Source organism: Schistocerca nitens, chromosome 2, assembly GCF_023898315.1.
Source record: "Schistocerca nitens isolate TAMUIC-IGC-003100 chromosome 2, iqSchNite1.1, whole genome shotgun sequence".
Taxonomy (NCBI): Eukaryota; Metazoa; Arthropoda; class Insecta; order Orthoptera; family Acrididae; genus Schistocerca; species Schistocerca nitens.
In genome coordinates, this window is record NC_064615.1 from 102,981,168 (window position 1) to 103,003,960 (window position 22,793).

At 38.7% G+C, this 22,793-nt stretch overlaps 1 protein-coding gene across 7 annotated transcripts in view; it reads right to left on the reverse strand.

Annotated features, from left to right (window-relative positions):
- Positions 1-1,764: 1,764 nt before the first annotated feature.
- Positions 1,765-22,793, reverse strand: part of LOC126235770 (uncharacterized) — a 272,353-nt gene continuing 251,324 nt past the window's right edge. For 6 of the 7 annotated variants that reach the window (XM_049944568.1, XM_049944570.1, XM_049944569.1 and 3 more), the window contains 2 exons: positions 3,791-4,117; positions 2,746-3,709 (listed from right to left, as the gene is read on the reverse strand). In XM_049944568.1, coding sequence (XP_049800525.1) covers positions 3,551-3,709; positions 3,791-4,117 — 486 coding nt within the window. In that variant the 3' untranslated portion in view covers positions 2,746-3,550. Of the gene's footprint in view, positions 2,013-2,745; positions 3,710-3,790; positions 4,118-22,793 lie in introns of those variants that run through there. The other variant, XM_049944566.1, reaches the window with a different exon arrangement.

Here is a 22,793-nt window from a genome sequence, read left to right on the forward strand (position 1 = left end):
AATTAGAACGGACAACATTACACAAGCAACCATCACTCCCTGAATTCAAAGAAGAAAGTGGATGTGTGGCAGGGCAAAGGGTTGCCATTTGGCAAATTTTCTTCAAGTAGGTGATGAGTTTGCAAAGAAGGAAAGTAGACCTATACATCAACATACTGCTACACCCCAAAATGTGTATAGCAACAGTCTTCTACTGCAGCATTAAAATCGTCACATAATTTTTTTTCGCTAAACTTTTGTTCAAATTTAAATAAAATTTATATGCTAAATTTGTAGTAAATGTGTTTCATTTTGTAGCTGCATTAAATAAGAAATTTTCTACCTTCATCCATATTTGTAAAGAAGGTTGTAAGAATGAAATGATAGGTACTTAAAACAGATGCCAAAAATGCCTGAGATTCTGTGACAAGCCTGCTGCAAAGGGCCTGGAACTCAAAAGTTTTAGAGGAGATACTGTCACTGGTAGACAGTTGCAAATATTTTTTGGCAGATTATAGAACAATCTCATTAATTCTTTCACCCTTTGCTAAATGATTTCATATTTAACAATTGAACCAGAAACAGCAAATGCAGCAAAAACAATTTGCATTTTCATTGCTAATAAACAACAAATGTCTTTCACATATTTCAGTATTTTAGATTGTGAATAGTTTCCGTTAATTTTTCATGTTTAAATGTTAGAATTGGTAAATATAATTTAAACAATGCACCCAGATATGGACTGCTAGTTATTCTCCCACCCTTTTTTGCCACTTGATATTGTGGTAAGAATGCCTTTGGTGTAATATGCCACATTCAGCAACACTGTCCTGTAGCTATGTGAAATATCAACACTGGTAATTTGTCCTGCATACTACTATTACCCCAGGAAATTCATTTGGTTCTTTGGCCATCAGCTACTAGTTCAAATTTGCCAGTTACCCATGTTTCATCTAGCATGTCATTCACATCCATAATACTTTTTTTTAAAGTGATATGTTTAAAATATTTTGTCTGTACAACAGTACACATAATACCAGGATGATGAAAGGGGGGCAGGGGAGGGATTAATGTTTATCAAAGAAAGTGAATGTACATGTGATAAAAATTATGCAGATTATATAAGAACAATCTTCTGCTGGGAGAATTTTGGATGATTGTCGTCTGTCATGAGTGTAACACTTGACAACAGAGGATAATAACTGTTGAGCAGAGTTAATTCCAATCCAGACTAGCAGTGCAAAGAAATCATCCCCGCCCCTGCCCCAACCAAGTCAGTTATCTATTTCCTTCTCTTTCATAAACACTACAAACAGATTCAAATGGGGAAAAATCTTCGTCTCCAATCCCTCCATCCAGACTACACAAAAAAACGTGCACCAGTATTTCATATTCAGTAACTCTGAATTTTTCTCCCCGCCAATATAATGTGAATCATGGCTCAATATGGTATCAGTGATATATTACTATTTCTGTGATGCTGAATACACACTTCAAAACACACAGGATATCGAAGGTAATTTGTTAAAAAATTATAAAATCTTTCAGTGCCATATGGAAGATTATGGAAATTTTTCAAGAGATTATACATAGTACCACTACACTGGCACAGTACCATTTTTATATATCCTCCTCTTTATTTGAAGAGTTCTCCTCTTATAAGAAGATTGCATAACCAAAATTAATTTACTAAAGATATTTTGTTATTTATAATATTGGTAAGGCATAAATTAATTTAAATGGTAATGAAGGGAACAACTTAATTCTTGATAACCATCGAGTAATTTTTATGATTATAGGAATCTTTATTTTTATCTTGTGGCTTTCTCTGATTTTATCAGACACTGTGCTTAATAAAACTTTTTCTCATAAGACTTGACTGTTAGCTGCATAGCCGAGTGGTCATTTTCTTTGAGATATAACTAGCGGAAACTACCACAGGTTACAACTTAAAAAGCCATTCACTGACACCACCAAGCAGGGTCCAACTTAAACAACCCAGCATCGTCATCACCAAGAAACAGCACAAGTTCCTGTTAATGAAATAAACAAACATAATTAAATATTATGCCTAGTAAAAGTTATTTTTTTTTATGCAAGTCAGGTGAGAATGTAATATCTGTATCTCTGGCATGTGATCTGCTTTTTAATTATCATAGTCCACCTGCTTTTTAATTACCATAGTCCATCCTTCCCTACTAATTCACTGTACTGACTTTACCGCATGTTTTTCCTTAAAATTATAATAATTTAAAAAAGGAAAACAATATGACAATAAAATTTCTTGTTAAATCCATGAAGAAAAACAAATCTTACAAAATGCAACTTCAAATCATTTTGCATTAATTCTTTCTGTGATGTTAGCATAGGCAGGCATCATTAATTTGCAGCTAGAGGGGAGTTGAAGATGAGGTTATATGTGGAAAATGGTTGCAAAAGAGACATTTGTCATATGAGAAAAAATTTAAAATTTGATGTAAACAGAGTTTAAGTAAACCTATTCTTGCAGACAGTGCTTGATCCACAACATTTAATCACAAGTGACAATATGAAACATTTTGGGTTGAAAACAAGACATTTATATGGTATACTTGGAAAGGAAATAGGAATTTACAATATACTTCATCCAAGACGACAGTCTCTTGTACTTTTTGTCAAAATAAAATCAAGGGCTATTATGTCATCACAAAAAGAATCTATTATTTTAATACATACTACTTTTTTTAAAAAATAATAATAAATATTCCAGTGATTAATTTAATGATGTTATGTACATTTCTATATATATTTCACGAACACTTTGAATTGTACAATTACAAGTTGTACATCACATCAATGTACAATTTTACAGTTTCTCTAATTTCTACACTGGTGTAAATAGTCTTCACTGCTGCCCTTTTCTATTAGCAAGCCTGTGCCAAATTCACATAATAAATATTTACATCATTTAGTTACTGATCAAATTGTTGCTCAACAGAGACAATAACAAATTGTATTTTTCACCACAGTCACGCATAAAACTCATTGCCCATAGAATTTTATTGCAAATCATTCTTGGTTACTGAAGAATTGTTACCTGATGCAATAACAGCACATACAATAAATGTAACTACATGAATTGTCCAATTAAACACTCATAAAAAAACAGCTTAGCTTCAAAGACAAATCCTGTCATTTATAATGATGAAATGTACCACAAGAGTTTCCTAATAGCTCTAAAGTGAATAATGAAACATGTACTGTAATTATGACAACATTAAAATTGTGGCATTCTTTGATTCCTTAATTTTGATAAGAATTTTATAAATAAAAAAATAGTTTTTTTCTTTACATAACAATTAAAATTAACATAATATTGAGCATGAAACAGGAATGGTAGGTACCACCTGAGAAGGGAACAATAGTAGGTGGAGGGGGCTGGCTACGGCATCAATCTGCCTGTTATTCTGTTTCCAGATAACCCAATGGTTCACAAAATTCAAAACAATTTCATATGTAAAATTATTTACAAACATCAAAATCAACAAAACACCCACTCACATATCACAACATGGATAAATTAACTGATCTTCTACTGGTCCTCCTCTTTTGGTCTTTGATACACAGCACCAAATTTAGCCATGTATTTTTTTATAAAGTCTCGTGCTTTATGTTTCACATTATCATTGCATTCAAGGTCCTCAACACTTCGGCAGTGTTTCAACTCCTTCAGCATTACAAAATGTGTCAGCTGGAATAAAGCATAAAATAGATAATTTATGTCGTGATACAAGACAAAAACAGAAAATCAATGTTCAACTAATCAGCTTACCTTTCTAGCAAGATGCTTGAAGTCATCTGTGTTTGTTATACGTGCTTTCTGACATTCTGGTTTTCTATATGGATTTAGATATTGCACAATTACACCAGCCATCTGCAGTCGGAACTGATCCTTAATTTTCCTAGCTGTATCACTTGAAGTATCAGCAGCAACAGTCACGGGTTTTTCTGATGACCTTGTGTTAGAATGAAATTTACTTTCACGGTGATATCTTTTTGATTTTTCTGCATGCTGACGTGCCAGTTCTTTCCTTTTCCTCAGTTTTTCCTTTATTTCTCTATACCTCTTATTATCAGACTTATCTTCTTCTCGGCGAGGCTAAAAAGTAACAGCAGAGAGTTATATTTTGCAATGAGTACTTTTTTTAAGAAAATAAAAGAAGTGTGCATATTTATGGAGATTCAGATACACACTGGGAGACAGTTTGTATCAGTGATATGACAGCAGCTATAACAGTGACATTTCTGCAGGTGTATAGAACATTTGTAATCTATAACAATCAAAAACCATTTGCCAACACACAGTCTCCCCCCCCCCCCCCCCTACACAGACACAACTAAATGTACCCATACTGAAAGGGTATAAGGTAATTCCTAGGCATCTGCAGCTACATTTTAACAGAACAAATATATTTTATAAGGAACATGTAACCATGTGGCGAAGCCAATGTGAAATAGCTAATAATACATACACCAACTGATTTTGCTATGTAATTTGCCAATGGAGTAGGAGGATTACGTCACCAATAAACCTTGGGTCAATAACTGTTTGAGGAAAATAATATCCCTTTACAAAGCCAGCTCAGTGAAATCATGTCATCTTCACCGATCAGTGGCGCATCTGCAAAGGACACCATTCTATGTTTAGAGCTTGCCAAGTCACATGAAGTTGTTATTTATATAGCATATGTCTCAATTTCGGACACAAAATACTGAAAGGATTTCACAGACAATACATTACAACTGTTTAGATTTAAATAAGATACTTAAATATATTGCTGCGAGTTGTCATGCATGCAGTGTAGTGTTGCAAATAGCATTTCTGGCTAGTGTGCTGCAGGTCACCAGTTGTTATTTATATAGCATATGTCTCAATTTCAGACACAAAATACTGAAAGGATTTCACAGACAATACATTACAACTGTTTAGATTTAAATAAGATACTTAAATATATTGCTGCGAATTGTCATGCATGCAGTGTAGTGTTGCAAATAGCATTTCTGGCTAGTGTGCTGCAGGTCACCAGTTCAAACCTGATCACTAGCAATTATTTGTTATTTACTATTTCTAGAAGGTTTTCAAGATTCCTTTGTTTGTGATGATTGTATATTCTGCAACATTCAATGTTTATCTAAACAGCAACACTCTTCATAAAGGAGTTCGATTCCAGTCTGTAAGCTGATGCTAGATAAACACGATTTCAGTGCTAAGTGCTGTACTTCGCTGATGACCCTGCTTTTGGATTTGGACTTGAATGTGGTTCTGACAAGAAGTTGTTTAGTGGAGACATTGGGTACTTCAAAACCACAGTTTTGATTAGGCAATGTAAAAGCCATCACTTACATGGACAAGAACCAAATACAAGCAGTACATCATTCCCACAGTATGTATATTAAGAAAACCATTGGATTCAAAAAATAAACAAGTCATATACACACCAGGCATGCATTGGTATTTTCTGAAGATGCTAGCTGAGATCAATCAAAATACCTGAAAAGGTTCTACAAACTCTCCAAATACAATAGGTGGAATGTACAGCTTAGTAGTGGTGCAAGTACAATGAAGAGAAGCTCACAGTTAGGACAAATTCCTGGCCAAACTAAAGAAAATATATGGTGACAATCAGTGGTGAGTCCACTTAATGGAAGAACACAGCCCAGCATCATGGGGCATGGGGAAACATAACAGTCCAACACACAGAATGTTTTGATCCTATACCACATTGTAAATCTGAATATGACAGAAGCTGACAATATCTCAGACTTAAAGAAAGGGGCCACATAAAGGATGTACCAATCCCTTCTGGTAATGGATGTTACAACAACAAAAAGATGGTGCCAGTGCGCTGTGGAAATACAACAGACAAAGAGTCAGACAAAAGAAGTATCACTGACTCTCGAATATGGTACCTATGACAGTTTCGGAAGATCACCATGATCTCACTAGGCAGTGAGAGAAGAAGAGATACAGCATTTTCTGGCAACTAAAACAGTTGGACTCCACCTCTTGTCGAACATGCTAACTCGGATTTGTGCTACAGCCATCAAATGACAACCCTGCACCTGACCAATATAGGTACAACTCACTCCTCTGCCAAATATACCATTCTGCAGAAGAACAGACTGCTGTAGCATAGAGGACAAAATGCCAATGTGTTTCCACTGTGGACAGCCTTGGTACATTGTATGCTACTTCAGAGAAAGAAGGCTATGTCACCAGATGTCAAGCATTACAATAATTCTGTTTATACCAGTCAACACAGACAATTATACCCGAACTGTGTTACAATGCCCACCTCCATGCCCTAGATGACATCGCTCCCCCCACACTTTAGCTGTTCATTGTCGCCATACAGAGATAACAGCCACTCACCTAGCAAATAAATTCAGAAAAACTGAGCAAGGCAAACACCGACTGAGCTGTTGCTGCCACAGATGAAAATTCTCCATGGATAACCATTACCAAGATGGTAAGGAATCTTGCTGAAGTAATCATCAATGGCCAACCTGTCCGAGTGCTAGTCGACTCAAGGGTTTCCTTTTCTATAATGTGAAATGCTTATCATTGACAGCTAAAGAACACTTATGTTTGGTGATACATAAGTAATTTTGCTGTATGTCATAAATCAGAAATACATGCAGCCAATAGGAACTGTACTGCACGATTATCTACCAATGATAGAGCATGCCCTTCAAATTTGTCATTTTAACAGAACATAGTCATAATGTTAATTCTCAGATGAGACATCTTGCAGGCATCACAAGCAGTCAAAGACTGTGGAAGATCAGAGCTCTACACTGATGAAGCTACTCCAACAACCACACATAACAAAGATTGGTCTGCACGGCTCATTGCCACTGTAGATGCTGTTATCCTGCCTTCATCAATGAGATGCATTCCAGTCATTAATTGAGATGTTCATTTAAAACTGTGGAGCTTTTGTTGACTGCAGAAAGCTACTGAGGCTCACAAAAGAAATCTGGATGCAAATGCCTATCATAAGCATTGTAGATGGTCAAGGAGAAATTTGTATCACTAAAGTCACAAGCAGCCACAACTCATCCTTTAAAGGTACACGCCTAAGGGCAGTAAAACCACTCCAGAAAGGCCACCTTGGTGCCAATGCTGAAGAATCATGCTCTGTTGCCACTACAGACAACATAAGGGAGGTAGGTACTATCAAACTGCCAAAGGGAGGAACAATTTCGGAGATGCTGGCCATTCTGCATCTATTTTCAAATGCTTTAAAATCTGGAGTGGAGGAAAGACAAGACCAAACAGCCCATGGTAACACACCGTATCAACACTGTGGATCATCCATCAATCAGCCAGTGTTCACACAGGGTGTTATCAGTTCAATGACAGATAATCCATTAGGAAGTGGGAAAGATGCCACAAGATGATATCACTGAACTTCCAGTCCTTGATCCTTTGAGGCTTAAGGAGTATCTTTCAAGAAATCCTTTGGTAGAACAAAGGAGCATGGATGAAACCTAAATCATCACAGCATTAAATGACACTGCTGCTGAACAAAGAGATAATCTAGCACTGCTGAAAACCATAGAACCTTGAAGGAGGAGGAACTGACAAAAGGAGAATTCCAATTAATATACGGAATATCATATAAGACGAACTATAATCCAAGGGGACAGAAATGGTTGCTTACTATCCCAGCTCACCTACGGCCAGCTATCCTGCTGTTTTTCCATAACACAAAAGCATCTCATCACCTGGAATTTGTGAAGAGTCTAGACCGGATCAGACACATGTATCAGTTGCCAGGTCTCTACCAAGTCATTACAATATGTGAGCCACTGCAAAGAATGAAAGCAAATGGAAGCATGTGCCACAATTACCTACTGCAAGGAATGAAAGCATATGAAAGCATGTGCCACAATTACTTACTGCAAGGAATGAAAGCAATTGGAAGCATGTGCCACAATTACCTATGGAGTATCTGGTACCAAAACAGCCTGCGGCAGTATCATTGCGTAGAACTGGAATCAGCCTTGGGAAGTTTCCAAAGTCGACAAACAGAAATCGATGGATAATAGCCTGCATTGACTACCTCACTCATTATGCTGTCACCAAAGTTGAGCTGACTGCTAAAGCTCCCAAAATTGCAATGTCTTTGTAGATGATGACATTTTGTTTGATGATCTCTGGAAAAGTTTTGCAGTCCAAACTATTGTAAAAGGCAATTTCCCATAGCAACAGCACTAACAGGATTATAACTGCCTACCACCTGCAGACGAATGGTCTCACATAAGGCAGATATGCTCTCAATATACACTGACGTTGAACAGAGATTGGGATACACTGCTGACCATTGTGAATTTGTATACAACACAGTAAAGCAAGATACTGGCTTTGCACCACATTTCTGCTCCATGTTCGGGAGACTGAAACACAAAGGATACACCGTTCTCTTTTCAACTGGATGATACTCAAGATGACCACTTTAAACACCTCATTACCAGGTACAAAGAAGCAAGGCAGTTGGTTTGCTTATGGACACTGCACATCCAGATGAAGGACTGAGATCACAAATGACATCTGCTATCTGGGTTCCTACAGGCAGCTGGATCTACTGGTGAAGACAGGTAGCATCACGTGTGGGATGGTAGATGAACTGTTTTGCTGCATAATTCCCAAAACAAATTGTGATCTTCTGGTTTGGAGCTGAATGGAAGACTCAGACACATTTATGATGGTATTTGATGAGGATTTCTCCTCATAGGTCATATCTGCATTACACACAAGAGATGGCTACCAGTGTAGCAAAGTGACAGGCACTTGCAGATTTTATTATTATTATTATTATTATTATTATTATTTTGATAGAAAAACCCCTCAGGTCTACTACACACTATAATTTCAAAACGGGAGATTATCAGCCCCTTTAACTACAGAAACTAGCATTCATCATGACAGATCGAAGAAGCCAGAAGTGAATTTTAAATTCCAATTAGATTGTATATTGCAAAGATAGTCTGGCCACCAGTGGTAGAGGGGTATTTACAGCCATAAACAGTATAATAATAAATTGGGAGTATTTATTGAATGAATCTGGCATTTTCCCCCCATTCAGGCAATTATTTATTTCAGATTTTTATTTAACAACCATTTTCAAATTTTAAGCCCTTAAACAATGATTACCCGTGTAGGAAAGACACTATATTACCGCTATGAAAAGGGAGACCATTAGTGTGAAAGTAAATTACTAAAGGGATAGCAACCTAGAAAAGTTACCATATGTATAAAAATGGCTGTGAATTCACATTTTGTGTTTCAATTTGTTTTGGTTTATGAAAATTTAATTGTTCTTGATGTTTTGAGAGTTAGCTTTTGCATGTCACACACACTCCGCTACCCTAGTAGCTGCTTCTCGCCTGTAGTGCATGCTTGACCTATTAACTGGGGTCATACAATTCATCTCAATAGCGGAGGTTGAAAAATGCACATCCAAGACCATCACAGAATCATCTGAGCCCCTCGTTTAAGCTTTCCACTTACTCCAAACCAGAGGCTCGTGATTGGTTCTGGGAACAACGCTGCAAAGCGATGTCTTGGCTTCCACCCCAGGGATGTGGCTAGCTGTCTCACCAAATAAACCACTCCCTGATGGCACCAATGATGGCTTCTGAACCAGGTGGCAGACATCATTTGTGAGTGGGAGGTGCTTGACTAAAGGCTTTTGATAAACAGTGTACAATGTAGTTCTTAAAAATGTGTTATATGAACTGGATATAAGCTTCAATGTATTTTCTGTCACTGAAATCTCAGGCAAGGACTATGTTCAGATGGCAAATGCAAGCAGCACAGTTTTCACAATAGCTGACAAACTGAATATGCACGTTAAGCAGACTTGAATGACAAGTGTATAAATTGATCTTTTGTAAAAAGAGAGAGAGTCTAACAAATGCATGACAGCACTTTCGATTAAAATGTGGTTGACAAGTTCACATATCAAAATGTTATGTATGTCAGAACCACATCCAAAACGAATCGCCTCTTACTATATCGATGATTGGAATGATTAAGTATGTGTTGTCTCTATCTGTAGCAAAGAGTATCATAAACTTACTTCAACAAATACAAAAGTAGCTGAGAATACTTTCGATATAATCCATGTTGACTTGTACGAATTGAATCTCATATTTTTAGGAGGAGGTAGGTATTTCAAGTTGTTTAAAGATATATATATTTTTTTTCATTCCCAAACTATTCATTTTCTGAAGACAAAAGATGCAGCTTTTTACAAATTAGGAACTTGCTTGACAATGGTAGAAAATCAATTTGGGAGCAAAGTCAAGTGTTCTGAGCTAGGCAATGGGACCCGAACCAATAACTCACACCAAAAGACTTCTAGATGAACACACAGTTCTTCAAATCTAGAGGAACATGTAAACACCTTAACAAAAAGTAATAACTTAAAGAGAAATGTGCAAAATTGTTGAGTCTGCATGCACCATCAGCAATACACGCAAAAAACCTGAATGAGATCAGCTGGGCTGAAGTTCTAAATTATGCAGTTTTTGTGTTAAATCAAAGTGGAATTAGTTCAATAAAAAAAGTCTAAATGAACTGTGGTTGTAAAATGGATTTTACTAATGTGAGAAGATTTGGATGTGACTGCTATGTTCTAATAGAAACTCACAAACATGGCAAGCAATCTTTGTCACATACGATTTCCAATTCACTGTGCTACAAAATTGGCCTACCTGAACGTCACTAAACGGACATGGACATTGATCATTAAATGATCAAATACAAAGAATAATGTACTAAACCTAAACCTTTCAAAAGGGGGAAAAGCTTAATATCAAGTATCCAGAAGAAAATCAGAACAATAATTCATTTTGTGATTCGAGTAAAGATCACAGTGTATCATCTAGTTATGTAACTCAAAATAGAGTCCCATCACTGAAACTATAATGTTGACTAGAACTTAGGACACCTGTCAGATTCACAATGCACTAATAATGCAAAACTTGGCATATCGTAAAATTGTGTCTGATGAATAAATGTTTCTAAGAAAACCCTTGTAAAACTTCCAACGAATGTACTACCTTCAATATGTCACTTTGCATTTCGTCAAAAGCAAGATGCTATAAAGCCAGACTAGCTTCAACAGGTTTTGAGCAGGAGGAAGGACAAGACTATTTATTAATTTTCAGTCCTTTCGCATGTTACGATTCAATTAGACTGCTTCTTATGCTTGCAGCTACAAGTAAAATAAAAATAAGTTTGATGTGAAGACAATGTTTTCACACTGTTATATGCAATGTGCCATTACTTAGTTTCAGTCATCTGATGTTTCAAGGTGTTCTAATTATTTAGATTGACACTCTAATGCTATATATTTTAACTAACTCTTTAAATTATCTTAGATAATCACTTGATGAATAAATTACAACTGGTATGAATCTGTGGTTTGCTCCACAAATTTCTGAGTACAGTATTGGCCAAAGAATAGTCCAGGTCGGTTCATGTGTCAACTTGACAGATTCAGCAACAAGACCAAAGCTGAAGAAGAGTGTGTGTGTGTGTGTGTGTGTGTGTGTGTGTGTGTGTGTGTGTGCGCGCGTGTGTGTGTACGTCCATTGTTTAAGGAGACCTATATGGCCAAAAGCTTTATTTGTGACAATCTTTTTGTTGTGCCTATCTGCGATTCAGCATCTCTGCTATATGGTGAGTAGCAACTTTCCTCATACTATTGTTAAATTCCATCCTGGATTTTCCACTGTTTGATATCATGTTACGTCCAGTTCTTCCTTTCAAGCAGAATGTATAACATCTACATTCACTGTAAATTAATGTTATTTTCAAATTTTTTAGCAGCTATAATCTCTGAAAGTTTTAGGAAACTTAGAATGTTTACCACAGGTTTTCCTGTTTCTTAAGAGATTGCTTCAGTTCTTAAAGGTAATTAATAGCATTTTTTGCTCAACAGATTGTATAAAGCATTCTTGGACGTCTTGCCACTTCAGTTTGGGGTAAAATCTTAAGCTATCGACGATTACCTCCATTGTCTTCATTAGGAGTAACTGTCAAAATTGCTACTGTTGCAGCCTCATATAGCCCATAGTATGCTTCTGATTGGTCGGTAATTACATAGGGCAGTCACAGATGCTGTCAACATCTGCACAGGTGGCACCACCACTTCTTTCATATCATAAACTTTGCAACAAATATCTCTGGCTCTTCTCTGCATCGAGAGCTCGGTTCCATGCACCGCTGAGATTATATCCACATTCTTCAGTTCTCGTTCTTAAATATGGCATTAATACACTCCTGGAAATTGAAATAAGAACACCGTGAATTCATTGTCCCAGGAAGGGGAAACTTTATTGACACATTCCTGGGGTCAGATACATCACATGATCACACTGACAGAACCACAGGCACATAGACACAGGCAACAGAGCATGCACAATGTCGGCACTAGTACAGTGTATATCCACCTTTCGCAGCAATGCAGGCTGCTATTCTCCCATGGAGACGATCGTAGAGATGCTGGATGTAGTCCTGTGGAACGGCTTGCCATGCCATTTCCACCTGGCGCCTCAGTTGGACCAGCGTTCGTGCTGGACGTGCAGACCGCGTGAGACGACGCTTCATCCAGTCCCAAACATGCTCAATGGGGGACAGATCCGGAGATCTTGCTGGCCAGGGTAGTTGACTTACACCTTCTAGAGCACGTTGGGTGGCACGGGATACATGCGGATGTGCATTGTCCTGTTGGAACAGCAAGTTCCCTTGCCGGTCTAGGAATGGTAGAACGATGGGTTCGATGACGGTTTGGATGTACCGTGCACTATTCAGTGTCCCCTCGACGATCACCAGTGGTGTACGGCCAGTGTAGGAGATCGCTCCCCACACCATGATGCCGGGTGTTGGCCCTGTGTGCCTCGGTCGTATGCAGTCCTGATTGTGGCGCTCACCTGCACGGCGCCAAACACGCATACGACCATCATTGGCACCAAGGCAGAAGCGACTCTCATCGCTGAAGACGACACGTCTCCATTCGTCCCTCCATTCACGCCTGTCGTGACACCACTGGAGGCAGGCTGCACGATGTTGGGGCGTGAGCGGAAGACGGCCTAACGGTGTGCGGGACCGTAGCCCAGCTTCATGGAGACGGTTGCGAATGGTCCTCGCCGATACCCCAGGAGCAACAGTGTCCCTAATTTGCTGGGAAGTGGCGGTGCGGTCCCCTACGGCACTGCGTAGGATCCTACGGTCTTGGCGTGCATCCGTGCGTCGCTGCAGTCCGGTCCCAGGTCGACGGGCACGTGCACCTTCCGCCGACCACTGGCGACAACATCGATGTACTGTGGAGACCTCACGCCCCACGTGTTGAGCAATTCGGCGGTACGTCCACCCGGCCTCCCGCATGCCCACTATACGCCCTCGCTCAAAGTCCGTCAACTGCACATACGGTTCACGTCCACGCTGTCGCGGCATGCTACCAGTGTTAAAGACTGCGATGGAGCTCCGTATGCCACGGCAAACTGGCTGACACTGACGGCGGCGGTGCACAAATGCTGCGCAGCTAGCGCCATTCGACGGCCAACACTGCGGTTCCTGGTGTGTCCGCTGTGCCGTGCGTGTGATCATTGCTTGTACAGCCCTCTCGCAGTGTCCGGAGCAAGTATGGTGGGTCTGACACACCGGTGTCAATTTGTTCTTTTTTCCATTTCCAGGAGTGTATAATGCACAGCAGTCAGAAACAGTATGGACAGACTGATGTAACTGCCTCTGCACACACAAGGGCTGTTATAAATCTGAAGGTTACTGAGGCTGATGCTGTCCTTAACAGGGCATAGCATCTCCTTTATTTTCTTAGGAGGTTGGAAAATAGCCTGTACACTGCCTTCCCATGACTCTGCCTATTTTGCTGGATGTAGCACTGCAGGAAGGAAGGAAAGAAATGGATAGCTCATCAAGTAAATGTGGCTCATCAAGTAAATGTTCAATATTTTCACATTTCTTTTTGTTACAGAATGCTTCATATCAGGTAACCCATGGTCATTCTTTCTGAACACGTACTTCCAATGATTAATTACAGAATCCACATGGTCCTTGGCAGAAACAATTTTTGCTCTGTGTATCAGAACATTTAAAACTGCACTCTTCTGAACTGGATGGTGAAAACACTGGATGCTACAATATAAATCAGTATGAGTCAGCCTGCGGCACACTGAGTGGCCAAAATGTTAATCCAATTTTCATTGTATCAAAAGTATCTAAAAATGGCAGCCTTCCATCTTTCTCCATCTTGACAGTGAACTGGATGTTTGGATCCATATTGTACACATGTTCGTGGAAGTGCTGAAGAACTACTATGCCGTGTGATAAGACCAAAATATGTCATCAACATAACGATAAAATGAAGATGGACGATGCGAAGAAAAATTAAATATTTGATGAAACAAAAGTTTTGTCCCAGGCTGCTCCATACTGGGATTCTGTAATTAGACTGTAGAAATAAGAATGTGTGAGATTAACTTCAACTGTGACAGTGGATATTACCTTGGTAGTGTACAGAAGTGAGCTCTCATTGCAGAGAAGAGCCAGACATTTTGTCGCAATGTTTACACTATGATGGGAGTGGTGGTACCACCAAAACAGACGTTGACACCAAATGCGACAGCATTACATAATTACCAACCAATCGCAAGACATCTATGGCTATAGAATGCTATCACAGCAGCAGTTTGATAGTCAGTTGCTACTGATGAAGAGGATGGAGGTGATCATCAAAAACTTGACATTTTGCCCTAAATTGACACAGTAACAAGTACGAAAATATATTATACCACAGTGTCATCATGAAAGACTTTGTTCTCATATTAAAAGATTATCAGCAGGCTTTGTTTAAAGCTATTTGTTCTCTGTCCTGTAAACCATTGCGCCAGCCACAGTGCAACTCCAATGTGAATACTGTCCTCAAACAGTGGATGAATTAGTTGACATTTGTAAGCAGCTGGAAATTGTCCTGACTATTGTCAAACAATAAGTACTATCTTCTCCTATGGATACTGTCTATTCTGCAGGATATAGACAAGAAGGAACACTGTATCTACTCAGTGTGTATGCCTGGAGGACACACTCAACAGGTTGAAGAGGTTGTTCTAGCAATCACTGAGGGACCAAGGTACAACCAACTTCAGATTGTGGCGCACGTTGGAACAAATTATGTTTTTTGTCTGGGCTCCGAGGTTATACTTGTATCATTCCAATGACTGCACAAAAAGCTGAGAAGACCAGCCTTGTGCATGGAGCTTCAACAAAGTTCACAATTTGTCCCACTGTTGCCAGAACTGATAGTATCCCATTGGTCCTGATTCGAGTGGAAGTACTGAACCTAAGACTTCAGATGGTTCTGTGACAAGCTGAGTTGCAACTTCATGGACTTACACAATGATAAAAAGAACTGGTAGTCTCCCCCTAAATGGGTCAGGCATGCGCTACACATCAGAGGCTGCTGCCCAGGTAGCTGTCAGTGCGTGGGATGCACACTGTGTTTAAAATTTAAGAAGAAGAAGGAGGAGGAGGAGGAGGAGGAGAAAGAAGAAGAAATTAAGAGAGAAAGGAAAAGAAGAAGAAGAAGAAGAAGAAGAAGAAGAAGAAAGAGAGGGGGGAACATGAAGAAGAAGGGGGAAGAAGAAAAAGAAATATTAGGCAACACACACTATCCAGTCCAGATAATAACAGCTGTAGGAGACCCAGAACTATTAACGTAAGACCCAAATAAATGCCCCCCCCCCCCCCCCCCCACACACACACACACAGGATAGAGTATTAAAAACCAAGTAGTTAACTGTTGAAGGATTCACAACAAAGTGCCACTGCTTGAAGTGCTCCTGAAAACAACGAAGCTCACATAATACTAGGTACAGAAAACTGGTTAAAACCTGAAGCTGACAGCAGCAGTGAGATTTTTGTGGAAAATTTAAATATACGTCGAAAGGATAGGCAAATGGGAAAAGGAGGTGCTGTATTTGATGCAGTAGACAAGACACTCAAACCCAATGAGATAGAAACTGAAACTGCATGCGAGCCTGTTTGGGAAAGACTCAGTATCAGGGGTGGGCATAAAACTGTAATTCGAGCCTTATATCAATCACTCGACTCACGCCATTAACGAAAGGGAAAACTTTAGAGAAAACCTTCACTTGTACATAAGTTTCCCAACCATATTGTATTGTAAGTGCAGACTATAATCATCCAACAATCAAATGGGAAAATTATAGTTTTGTTAGTGGTTGTTAATGTAACTAATGAGGAGGTACTGAATAGAATTGGGGAGAAGAGGAATTCGTGGCACGACTTGAGTAGAAGAAGGGATCGGTTGGTAGGACATGTACTGAGGCATCACGGGATCACCAATTTAGTACTGGAGAGCAGCGTGGAGGGTAAAAATCATAGAGGGAGACCAAGAGATGAATACACTACGCAGATTCAGAAGGATGTGGGTTGCAGTACATACTTCAAATTGAAGAAGCTTGCACAGGATATGGCAGCATGGGGAGCTGCACCAAACCAGTCTCTGGATTGAAGACCACAACAAAAACATACTTGTTGGTGCGACAAGACATCCTGTGAAATATTACTAAATGCCTTCTGTAAAAGCTACTGAGAACATGTAGTTTGGAATCCCACTCATGACAGAAATATATTCTACATAATGGCAACAAAAAGACCTGACTTCTTTAAGGATGTCCACATCAAAACTGGTATCAGTGACTCTGAGGCAGTTGTGGCAACAATGATTACCAAAGTACAACGGCTACTAAAACAAGTAGATACACCACCAAGGTCAGCAAACTAGATAAAAAAAGTAGTAATGTCATATTTCAATGAGGAACTTGTAACTTTCAGCACAGGGCAGGAGCATGTAGAGGAACTGTGTCTTAAGTTTAGAAGAATAGTTGTCCATGCACTGGATGGATATGTACCCAATAGAAAAGTTCATAAATGGAGGGACCCACCATGGTATACAGTCACTGTAAAGAAATTCCTAAAAAAAAGAGATACTACATAATAGATGTAAAATGAAGCAAAGGGCTACAGACAGAGAGATGCTGAATGAAACGTACCGGAATATTGTAAGATGATCTTTTACAAAATTCAAAGAAATTATGGTTGCATGAAAAAGTTAGTGTCGAGTCACTCGTAGATGAGACAGAAACTAAATTGAGAATGGCAAAGCAGAAGCTGAAATGCTTAGCTCTATTTTCACATGTTCCTTTACAAAGCAAAACTCTGGAAAATTTGCAATTTAATCCTCGTACAACTGAAAAGAGTTGCCAGTGGTGTTGAGAAACAGCTGAAATCGATAACACTGAACAAAGCTCCAGGGTCTGATTGAAACCCTATCAGATTCTGTAATGAATATGTGACTGGGTTAGCCCCTCTTTTAACTATACTCTATTGTAGATACCTCGAACAAAAAACAGTTCCCAGTAATTGGAAGAAGGCATAGGTGACACAGGTTTACAAGAAGGGTAGTAAAAGTTATCCACAAAACTACCACTTGTCACTGTTTTGTTGTAAAATCTTAGAATATATTCTATGGTAAAACATAATGAGATATTTCAAACAGAATTACCTCTTCCATGCCAACCAGCATGGATTCTAAAAACATCAATCACGTGATTCAACCCAACTTGCACTTTTCTCACATGACATACTGAAAACCTTGGATCGAGGCAGTCAGGTAGATGCATAATTTCTTGACTTCCAAAAAGCATTTGACTCAGTACCACATCTACACTTATTATCAGACGTATGATAGTATGGGATATCAAGTGAAATTTCTGACTGGATTGAGGATTCTCTGGTTGAGAGGATCAGCAAATTATCTCGGACGACAAGTCATTGACAGACACAGAAGTAATTCAAGTGTGCCCAAGGAAATGTGTTGGGACGCTCGCTGTTCATGTTGTATACTAATGACCTATTATACTAATGGTAACCTCAAACTTTTTGCAAATGATGCGTGATTTATCATGAAGTACTGTCTGAAAGAAGCTGTGTAAGATTTCAAAATGACAGAGGTTGGCAACTTGCTTTAAATGTTCAGAAATGTACAATTGTGCACTTTACAAAAAGAAAAAAAAGTGCAGTATCCTACGACCTTAATATCAGTGAGTCACAGCTGGAACTGGTCAAACTAATACAAATATCTAGGTGTGTGAAATGATGATATAGACTCAGTCCTAGGTAATGCACTAGGCAAACTTCAGTTTCGTGGTAGAAAATGCGAAATTCAGTCACTCTACAAAGGAGACTGTTTGCAAATCACTTATGTGAACCACCCTAGAATACAGTTCAAGTGTGTGGGACCTGCACCAAATAGGACTAACAGGGGATATTGAATGTGTACAGCTAGGGGCAGCACTACTGGTCGTGGGCTTGTGAGAGTGTCAAGAGAGGTGCTGAAGAAACTGAACTGATAAACTCTCAAAAATAGACGTGAACTGTTTTAAATTATGACTATAAGGAATGAACTGCAACACCATACACACCACTCCTGTAGGTATCAGGAAGATAACATTACATTAATTATAGACGGCAAGGAGGGACTTAAACTATCATTCATTCAGAACTCCACGTGTTAATGGAATAGGGAAATAACTAGTACAATGGGATGTCCCATCTGTCATGCACTTTACAGTGGTTTGTGGAGTATAGATGAAGATGTGGGGACTGTTAGTTGATCTCAATTTAAAGAAATTTAGCACACTGCACATATAAGCAAAAAGACCCTTTATTGCTTGATTACACAATTACTGAACAAGCACTGGAAGCGATCACATCTATTACATATCTAGGGGTATGTACACGAGTGATTTAAAGTGAAATGACTATTTAAAAGGTATCATAGGAAAGGCAGATGCCAGACTGAGATTCATTGGAAGAATTCCAGGGAAGCATCCACAAAGGAAGTAGCAAAAAACCCATCGTTTGACCACTTCTTTAGTACGGTTTATCATTCGAGGACCCCTACTAGTTAGGATTGACAGACGGAATAGAGAAGATCCAAAAAGACAGCAGTTATTTTTGTCATGGGTTCTTTTAGTATGCATGAAGGAATCTTTCAGATGCTCATCCCACTACAGTGGCAGACACTGCAAGTGGAGCTTTGTAGGCAGTGTACCCACCGGAGTGACATGGTAAGTGGCATGTGGCATGCATCTAGCTTGTAACTTCAGACAGAGCACACACAGTCTAATGGAGCAGCACCTACCAGACTGACACAACATAACTGAGTTGTATGGCTTGCCACATCACTGCTAGATGAATGCGGCATGCTCAACTCCAAGGTGTAATTGCACCATTAAAACAACAATACCGGGCTGGTCTATTCTGATACCTGGCAGAAAGTCATGCCACATCTACTACTTCAATCATGGAGGAAAATTCTTCCAGACATAGAAAAAAGTACTTAAGGTTTTGGTGATGAAGAAATAGCAACTGCACAAATAATGAATCTGTCAATGGGTTACAGTGGTTTTCAATGTTGAAGAAGAAAATTTGAATGAGTGGCTGAAGATCGATGCATGTGAATCCAGCTTCCAGCACATGAGTGGCACCAACATTGTGACTGCTGCTCCACAACAATACAAAGAAAACAACACTGAATGTGAAAGTGGGGATGAAGATAGTGACCTTGTCAGTCATTGTACCACACTGCACTGTGTTGATATTCTTCTACATCAGATGGGCCAGAGAGGGTTTCAGAACAATGACATTATTGCTACAAGAAACATTCGAAATGCCGTACGAAAAAAATGTCAATTCCTCTCAAAAACAGACCGACATCACACACTATTTTAAGAAATAAACAGGCCGACAGTAGCTACGCACAGAACTTGGATAAAGTTTCGAAAAAAGACTACATGCTTGTAAATATGTCGATTATTCATGTTGTATTCATTATTTGTGCATCTTCTCCCCCACATTAACCTGAATAATCATGAGAATACTGTATTCAGGCTGCCGATGTTTTTATTTTGCATTTGATGTGCCACCCATAATTCTTCAAATGGTAGTGTGTCCTCAGAAAAAATAAAAGGGAAGGCTATACATGCAACTTTTTATACACGTGAACCCACCATACATTGCTTTCTGACTCAGTTGAGACTTTGCAGGGTGGAAAAAGGGTGAAAATAAAGAGACCCAAATAGTTTCTGAGAAAATGATGATCAAAGTTTTGACACCATTTCATCAAGCCCCTTGTACATTGTAAAATATAGTGAGTCAGTTAGCGTAGTGGGTAAAAACATCGTTTCGAATTTCTGCATCCCGTTTTTTATGTTTCTTTTCCATTAATTTTTTGTTGTCAGAGATTTTCTTTCTTTCTTTGACATTGTGAAATACAGTGAAATTGTTGACTAAAGAAATAAGCATTCAAATACTATTACACACAGATTTTATCATCACAAATCTTATTTCATCAATAAACAATCCATCACATATGGAAACCAAAATATTAGAATTATATGTTACATAAATATAATTTTATAATTTATATGTTTTCCATTTTCAATTATTGTTAATAAGGCTATATAAGATCTGTGATGATATAATTTATTTTTTTATAACATCTGAAGTACTTATTTCGTTTGTTAATAATCGCATCATATTTCATGACGTCATCAAAATTACTGACGTCACACAAAATATTGATGTCACATATTTCTGGTATTTCCACGCACCAAAAGAGAGAGAGAGAGAGAGAGAGAGCAATTCAATTTGGACACAGGCTGCAAAAATGAGAATCTGTGGCATTAGCCACTACCCTACCGCCAACATGTGGCAGAACATTCCACGAGCAGACTGGTAAAGTAGGTTGAAACTTTGTCACTTTCTCGAAACCACTGAGTGTCAGCACATAAGCCAAACCAGATGTCCCTTTATTTCAACCCTTTGTTCAACCTGAAAAGTTTTGTCTGTGTCTGAGAGCAAATTATGGTGGATTCCCCTTGTGAGTTCACATGAGCAGAATGTTTGTGGAACGACAGCTGTGCAATCAAGTTTTGAGAAACTCCTATATTTTAAGTTTTGAGAAATTCCTACATTTGTCTTTCCATTGACAAGGCACTTTAGCAGTTTCCCTTACAAAACAATTAGACACTGCATCTTTCTTTCTTATTGCTGACATTTCTTCTTCTTCCATCCAACTTTGTAGCAGACTCAAATCCTTTTGCAGTAAATGGGTCTTCAAGTTGGTGACATTAGGAGCCCAGTATACTTTAGTTATATCAATAGCAAAATCCCATTTGACATTAATGGCTTGCTGGAATACAAGCCCAATCATTTGACAATATGTCAACAAAACAGTTATTGAATGTTTCGTGAATGGAATTGTTAGTGCAGACAAGAAAAATTGATGAATATGTAGCTAGCTTTCAAACAAAAATAACTTTTAATGTAATGTTGAGACAAATATGTGACTTTAGAATCTAGATGCAAACGAGAAACATAGCAGGTGTGGCTATAGCGTGAAGTGTGTATTCCTCGTGAAAATATCATACACATAAAATTAGTCACATCTGAGCTCACATAGAGGCTAACCAACAGTCGTTCTTTCTATGCACCTTTCGTGACTGGATCAGTAAAAGGTGGAAGTGACACTGGTAAATGACGCGCCCTCAGGCATCCACCTAAGGTGGTAGCATGTAGATGCTGATGTAGGAAAATCCATAACAAGGGTCACGATTTAATTAATTTATTAGGATCTCAACATCCAACCATTTGAGATAAAAAGACCAATTTCACACACACTGGGCATACTGGAATATAATGCAATGCAGACAAAAATCATATGCCCAGTTTTCTGACAATACTATGAAAAGAATAGATTGCTATTCATCATATAGCAGAGATGCTGAGTTGCATGTAAGCACACAAAAAGTCTTTCAAACCAGTAAGCTCTCGGCCAAAACGTCTTCTTCCAAATTAGACAAAACACACACACACACACACACACACACACACACACACACACACACACACAAGTGCGCGTGTGCACATGACCCGTCTCTCTGGCTGCCGAGGCAAGACCATGGAGATCAGGGAAATATTTCACATCATTTTTAAACTTTTCCAAAAGGCCTGCTACTGTTCAAAATTGCTTTTTCTCAGAGAAGCTTGGATTCTCCTTATTACCCCAGTGAAAATCTTGCACAAAATAAATGTCTATAAACCACCAGCACATCTTTCATTCCATTTTATGAAACAAAATACTACATATTCTCTTGAAAATCAATCATCATAATAATACTGTCACTAATACTGTGACGTTAGCAGGTTTCTCTATTGGCTGGAACTGCTTGTGCCCTGTTACTTTTAAGCCTCATAATAAGCACACACCGAGGTGAGCGTGGACTTCTCTCAACTCTGTAAAAGTTACGCATGTTCTTTCACACATACTAGGCAATGAATTGTATCACAAGATTATCTAACCCAAGTACTAAACGCATGTTTGTCACTTATATGACAAGAAGTTCTATCATAAGCTACAGACAATTATGGGCAAAATACAGCACAAGTGTCTGGCAACGTAGCATCCCCAAAGACATTATGTGTGAGGACACAAAAACAAAATCAATTAACCAAATGATATTAGAGCTTTATGTAATGTTAACTGTGAAAGGTGCTGGAAGAGACTGTATTCCCACTTTTCCTCCCATTCATTTGTTTGACCATGAAGAAAATCGCAACAATCTATAGTATTATTATTATGACAAAACTAATA